Here is a 7,284-nt window from a genome sequence, read left to right as displayed (position 1 = left end):
CAGGTGAGTTAAATGAGCTGATTGAGTTTTCTGTGACGGGAGGGGCAGAGGCAATGAGCAGACTGAGGAACAGGATGGGAGGGGCAGAGGCAGACAGGGGCAAGAACTGGGTCAAGAGCAGACAGACAGAGACAGAATCATAACAAAAAACTGGTGAGGAGAATTTACTGAGCAAGCTTTTTGATACAACTTTACGATCAAGCTCCCCTTATATACTGTATGGCTTATAAAGAGTTTATAGATAGGTTATTGATTCATTTATAAACATTTTATAAATCATTAATAAATGTTTATTATGCAATAATCAATGACTAGAAAGAGACAAAACTGTCCAGTTTCTTACTGAATACTGAGACAAATCTGTTCACATAAATATTACATCTAAAGGTGCTTATTAAACATTTCACACTAGGTTACTACATTATAAGTACAATAACTATAAGAAACACATATTTTAACATATTAATTTTGTGAAATGATGTTGAACAAAGACTTGGCCCCTCTATGAATATTATGGCCCCTTACTCAGAAAAATCCTAGCTCTGCCCCTGCTACAGACGATAGTTTCAGGTGGTCGCCTGCTGTGTGAACTCCTCTCCAGGTGTTTCTGTTTTGTTGCAGGTGTCTCTGGTGTCTTTGACGGCAAACATCCTGGGATACTCTGAGCTGGGAGCCATCAAGTCTCTCAGGACTCTGAGAGCGCTGAGACCCCTGAGGGCCCTGTCTCGCTTTGAGGGCATGAGGGTAAGGCAGGTGTTCAGGATGCTGACCGTCAGACAGGTGTTTGGTTCTGGGATGTGCTGACTGTTGCTGCACCTGTGGCAGGTGGTGGTTAATGCTCTGGTTGGAGCCATACCCTCCATCTTCAACGTCATGCTGGTGTGTATGATCTTCTGGCTGATCTTCAGCATCATGGGCGTGAACCTGTTTGCAGGGAAGTTTTATTACTGCTTCAACGAGACAGCAGGGGAGAGGTTCCCCGCTGAGCAGGTCAACAATAAGACCGAGTGCTTCGAGCTGATACAGAACAACTTCACTGAGGTCCGCTGGAAGAATGCCAAGATCAACTACGACAACGTGGGGATGGGCTACCTGTCGCTGCTGCAAGTGGTCCGCAGATTTCCCCTGGTGTCCACATCAGACTGCTGTTTGCTGCTTTCTGAACACAGACTTTGTTTATTGGTGTTTTCGTTTTCTTCAGGCCACTTTTAAAGGATGGATGGACATCATGTACTCAGCGGTGGACTCCAGACAGGTCAGAACTGATTGTGTTTCAGTTTCTAACCAGTGGTGGGCACCAGCCCGCTAAAGCGCAAATCTGCTAATTGCAGACCTAAATATTTCATTTGCTCTTCAGCGGTTTTACTAATTTTTATAATTCATAAGCAGATTTGCGCTTTCTAAAATTAAAATGCAGTACTGCTAATAACTAATTATCTACCAGTCATCATTATGTTGAACAGTGTAAGGTATGGCTGTCAATGAATCACAACATGTGATCTATCCAACAGCACCCCTCCCAGATAAACACACTTATTGTGAAGGTATACATCCTGCTGACTGTTGCTTTGGGTCAAGGTTCTGATTTCCCACAATGCTTTGTGTCTGCTTACGTAGCAGGAAGGCAATAGCAAAAACAGTTAACGTTTGTAATCCATACTAAAATTTTGTCTGTATTGATTTATTTTACTTTACAATCGGAGCTCCTTTTAAAAAAAATAAAGTTTAAACACTTGTGCTCAATAGTTGATGTAATTGGTCGAAGCAATCAGCCGACGGGGTTAGAAATTATTCAAAGATGTTGTGCTGATGAAGACTGACATCTAGTGGTCAACTGGAGCAACTACATGGAAAACTTTAAAATCCAAGCTCTTACTTTGAAGGGAAGATAGTTTCCTGTACGCCGTGCTTTCCCGTCACAAATCAAATCCGTCATGTACCCAGAATGCATCGCTTCAGTTTTCCAATAAACAGCTTTAAAATTGCTTTATTGATGCTTCTTTAATGAAAAATCTACAACAAACAAAAGAAAAAGACAAAGAAGCAGCCAAACTAGCAATCCTCAACAACTTTTTAATTTTTACACCAGAAGCTAAAGGTCTGTTTCAGGAAATCACATCCCCAGAAATCGGCGGTTGTAGGATTAAACTGTACAATACACTGATAGTTGGCAGTGTTGTTCATATATTGTACATGAATTGTTACCAGCTAGTAAGTGTCAAATTGAACGTGTGCTTTAAAATTAGCTTCCGTTAGTTTTTCTATGGCATAAGCGCTGTTGAAGTTGCGGACCTAAATATTTGCGTAAGCGTTTTAGAAATTGCCGAGCTAATTTTAGGATAAGCTGTGGCCACCACTGGTTCTAACACTGGTAATAATACTGGAGCTGGAGCTTGTTCTGACTTCAGCATTAAAACCAGCTGTTGGTGCAGTTTTAACAACCTTTTTAGCAGAAGAAGAAGAATTACAAATATCTCCTCTTGTGTCTGAGCGTAGGTGGAGTCCCAGCCGATGTACGAGGAGAACCTGTACATGTACCTGTACTTCGTTTGCTTCATCATCTTCGGCTCGTTCTTCACCCTCAACCTCTTCATCGGCGTCATCATCGATAACTTCAACCAGCAGAAAGCTAAGATAAGTTTCTGCTCAGTGAATCCAAAATGCCTGAACATAGTTTCTGTCAGTCAGTTAATGCGTCTGTCTGTGTTTACCTCGGAGGAACGGATCTCTTCATGACTGAAGATCAGAAGAAATACTACAACGCCATGAAGAAACTGGGCTCCAAGAAGCCTCAAAAACCAATTCCTCGACCGAAGGTCAGTGACGTGACGAACTTTATTAAAACAAAACTTTAATTAGGAGTGACTTTAAAGAAACTTTCTGTTTCTGTTCAGAACATGTTCCAGGGTCTGGTCTTTGACCTGGTGACCAAACAGTTTTTCGACATCTTCATCATGGTGTTGATCTGCCTCAACATGGTGACGATGATGGTGGAAACGGACGAGCAGAGCGAGGAGAAGGAAGCCATCTTGTACTGGATCAATCTGGTCTTCATCGTCATCTTCACCAGCGAGTGCGTTCTGAAGATCGTGGCTCTCAGGCAGCACTACTTCGCTGTGGGCTGGAACATCTTCGACTTCGTGGTGGTCATACTGTCCATCGCTGGTGAGCAGGTCTTCAATTTAAAAACACCTTTCTGTTTTTATACCTAACTCCACTTCCTTCCTTCCTCTCCTCAGGCCTGCTTCTTGCTGACATCATAGAGAAATATTTTGTCTCGCCCACTCTCTTCCGTGTGATCCGATTGGCTCGGATCGGTCGGATTCTTCGTCTCATCCGTGGAGCCAAGGGCATCCGAACGCTGCTCTTCGCCTTGATGATGTCACTTCCTGCCCTCTTCAACATCGGCCTCCTGCTCTTCCTCATCATGTTCATCTTCTCCATCTTTGGGATGTCGAACTTCGCCTACGTGAAGAAGGAAGGCATGATTGACGACATGTTTAATTTTGAGGACTTTGGGAACAGCATGATCTGCCTGTTCATGATCACCACGTCGGCCGGGTGGGACGGCCTGCTCGTTCCCATCATGAACACCCCACCGGACTGCGATCCAGACTTTGAGAACCCCGGCTCGGCCGTCAAAGGAAACTGCGGCAGCCCCGGGGTGGGGATCGTCTTCTTCACCCTGTACATCATCATGTCCTTCCTGGTGGTGGTCAACATGTACATCGCCATCATATTGGAGAACTTCAACGTGGCCACAGAGGAGAGCTCGGACCCCCTGTCCGAGGATGACTTCGAAATGTTCTATGAGACCTGGGAGAAGTTTGACCCCAAGGCTTCACAGTTCATACACTACAGGTGAGTCCTACCTGAGTGCGTCACTTCCTGTGGGCTGAGACTTCCTGTCTAAGTGCCGCGTCTAACCCAGCTTTGATTGTTTCGCAGTAAGCTGTCAGAATTATGTGACGCTCTGCAGGCTCCTCTGAGGATTCCCAAACCCAACATCGTCAAGTTGATCCAGATGGATCTGCCTCTGGTTCCAGGAGACAAGATCCACTGCATGGACATCCTGCTGGCTCTCACTACAGAGGTGATTTCTTACGTGTTGTCATGTTTTAGTCATGTCTTTGTTGTGTTGTGCTGATGTGTTTGGATCTGTTTACAGGTTCTGGGTGAGTCCGAAGCGATGGATGCTTTAAAGACCAACATCGAGGAGAAGTACATGGCCAACAATCCCTCCAAGGTTTATCTTTATTTGGATTTTATTTTATTCTGTCATTAAATAAGCTTTATATGTTCAGATTGTTCAATAACTTAATAAAACATCACAAAGACAACCCCTTTGTGTTCCAGAAACTGTACGAACCAGTAATCAGCACCCTGAGGACGAAACAGGAGGAGATTTCAGCCTCTGTGATCCAGAGAGCGTACAGGAGGCACCTCCTGCGGCGGGCCATCAAACAAGCGTCCTACACGTACCGAGAAAAGACGAAGGGACGCAGAGACGGGCTGTCTCCACCAGAGACAGAAGGACTTATCTGTAAGCAAATCAGTCGGCTGTACGGAGACAGCGAGACCGTTTCTGGTGTCCAGCGTGAGGACTGTCCCGTCCAGGTGGAGCTTCAGAGGGAGCTCCTCCTYCACGCTGCTCCTCCTCCAAATGACCGCACTCTGAAGGAGTCGGTCGTGTGAGGAAAGTCAGCTGAGGAGCAACACCTGTCTGTTAGCTCCAGCTTCTCTGAAAACTCAATCTGAGAACTCCTAATCTGCTTTAATCTGAAGACTCCAAACCCACAGCTCTGTTCACGCTGTTTGGGTTKTTCATTTTCCAACAGAGCTTAAATCATAAACACAAGTCTGTCTCCTTGATAACTAACTTTCTGTTGTTCAGCAGATTCATCTTCTGTAATCCAGGATATTCTACGGCTGCCTGCCAGTTAATAGAAAATATAATCTTGTAAATAAATCGTAGTCTGCATTTATTTCTTGTTTAAAATTATCAGGAGACACAGTACGACACTGTGCTGCACTGTACTACATAATACTAAACTGTACTGCAATGTAAAACAATGTACTGTACTGTACAGTAGTACACAGTACAGTACAGCTATACGAAGACAACACGGCTGTTTCTGGTGTCTGGTGTGAGGACAGTCCCGTCCAGGTGGAACTAATCCAGGATATTCTGCCCKTTAATATAAAACATAATCTTGTAAATAAATCTCAGTYKSMWTTWWTTYYTKKTTWAAAACTTGCTGGCCTGTGAGACATTTTATTTTCTGATTTTGACAAACAGCAGCCACTCAAAGACCTCCAGGTTTGAATGGCAGAGGAGATAGCCAATCAGTGTGCAGCATCTGAGCGAAAGCAGGAGGTTTTAGTTAATCTAGATTATTTGATGTTTAGAAGAAACACTAGAGGGCAGTTCAACAGCTCCTGACCTGAAGCTTCTGTAAAAACAAAATGAYGCCAGAAGAACTTTATGAAACGTGATTAACCCTTTCTTTCCCAGCATCTTTGAAGCATCACAGTTTAAATATGAGCGTTGATGTAGAACTGTTTTGTGTAAAAATTAAAAAAAAACTTTTAGTTTTTGTTGTTTCTGTACAGAAAAAAAACTATTTGTTTTTGGAAARATGTTTGATTCAATGTGAAAATTTTGGGGTTTTTAAACGTCTGAATGTTGTGATAACCACAAAATCTAAAACTATTAAACAGTTTGGAATATAAACGTGTTCATCTGAACATCTTTCACAAATCAAATGTCAGTTTTACCCACTGCAGCCTCACGAGCTGCAGCTGAAAATCAGTCTTASTCTGGAGCTAAAATGAGACAAAACTGTTGAGCTGAAAAAACTTTACAAACATTTTTATGTCCTGAAGAAACGCCTGAACTTCATGTTCTGATCCATTTGCAGATGTTGACAGCTGGATCAGAGACCAGTATTTGGTTAAAGGTCTTTGGGTCGGTCCAGTTTCTGCTCTGTGATGGKCTCAGTTTCCTGCGGCGCTGAATAAATTCAGACCCGTGTGTAACGTGACTCAGATCAGCAGAACATCTGTGAATAAATTCACACTTCCTGAGAACAAAAACACCAAACATCTGAGCGGCGTTTTCACGTTTCCACGTCACGTTTTCCATCAAATCCGACAAATCAGAGCAGAGTTTACTTTGATTAAACAAAATGTTGGAAGTTTCAGGATCTGGAGTTTCTGAAGTTTCACCATGTACAGTGGGGTACGAAAGTTTGGGCAGCCTTGTTAATTTTCCTGATTTATCTTTATAAATCATTAATTGTTTGGATAAAAAATATCAGTTAAATATATCATATAGGGGACAAACAGTGATATTTGAGAAGTGAAATGCAGTTGATATGATTTACAGAAAGTGTGCAATAATTGGTTAAACTAAATTAGGCAGGTGCACAAATTTGGGCACCGTGTTCGTTTTATTGATTTCAAACCTTTAGAACTAATTATTGGAACTTAAATTAAGTTTGTTAAGTTCAGAGACCCTTGACCTCCATACACAGGTGACTCCATTTATGAGAAAGGGTATTTAAGGGGGGCAATAGTAAGTTTTTATCCTCTTTCATCTTCTCTGAAGAGTGGCACCATGGGAGTCTGAAAACAAGTTTCAAATGATCTGAAAACAAAGATTGTTCAGCGTCATGGTTTAGAGGAAGGATACAGAAAGCTATCTCAGAGATTTCATCTTTCAGTCTCCACTGTGAGAAAYATTGTGAGAAAATGTTAGACCACAGACACAGTTCAAGTGTAGGCTCCAAGTGGCAGACCAAGACTAATCTGGAATAAACAGAAGTGAAGGATGTTGAGAAGAGTCAGAGTCAACCCACAGACCAGCACCAAAGACCTACAAACATCATCTTGCTGCTGATGGAGTCACTGTGCATCGTTCAACTATTCAGCACACTTTACACAAGGAGATGCAGTATGGGAGAGTGATGCAGAGGAACCCTTGTCTCCGCCCACATCACAAACTAGAGGTCTCAGAGACAGTCCCGGACCTGTGGACAGGTGTAGAGGTCTCAGAGACAGTCCTGGACCTATGGACAGGTGTAGAGGTCTCAGAGACAGTCCTGGACCTATGGACAGGTCTAGAGGTCTCAGAGACAGTCCCGGACCTGTGGATAGGTCTAGAGGTCTCAGAGACAGTCCCGGACCTGTGGACAGGTCTAGAGGTCTCAGAGACAGTCCCGGACCTGTGGACAGGTCTAGAGGTCTCAGAGACAGTCCCGGACCTGTGGACAGGTCTAGAGG

At 43.3% G+C, this 7,284-nt stretch overlaps 1 protein-coding gene across 2 annotated transcripts in view; it reads left to right on the top strand.

The window, feature by feature from the left end:
- scn4ab (sodium channel, voltage-gated, type IV, alpha, b) overlaps positions 1-5,224 on the top strand; it is a gene marked incomplete at its 5' end in the record, with an annotated part of 17,830 nt that extends 12,606 nt beyond the window's left edge. Inside the window, 10 exon segments of one of the 2 annotated variants that reach the window (XM_014023174.1) lie at positions 622-744; positions 826-1,110; positions 1,202-1,255; positions 2,497-2,634; positions 2,712-2,816; positions 2,895-3,165; positions 3,240-3,861; positions 3,949-4,093; positions 4,169-4,246; positions 4,357-5,224. In XM_014023174.1, the coding sequence (XP_013878628.1) occupies positions 622-744; positions 826-1,110; positions 1,202-1,255; positions 2,497-2,634; positions 2,712-2,816; positions 2,895-3,165; positions 3,240-3,861; positions 3,949-4,093; positions 4,169-4,246; positions 4,357-4,695 (2,160 nt within the window). 2 annotated transcript variants of the gene reach the window in all.
- Between the last annotated feature and the right edge of the window lie 2,060 nt (positions 5,225-7,284).

This window comes from Austrofundulus limnaeus, unplaced genomic scaffold (genome assembly GCF_001266775.1).
Source record: "Austrofundulus limnaeus strain Quisiro unplaced genomic scaffold, Austrofundulus_limnaeus-1.0 Scaffold358, whole genome shotgun sequence".
NCBI lineage: Eukaryota > Metazoa > Chordata > Actinopteri > Cyprinodontiformes > Rivulidae > Austrofundulus > Austrofundulus limnaeus.
This window is presented reverse-complemented; position numbering and strand designations above follow the sequence as displayed.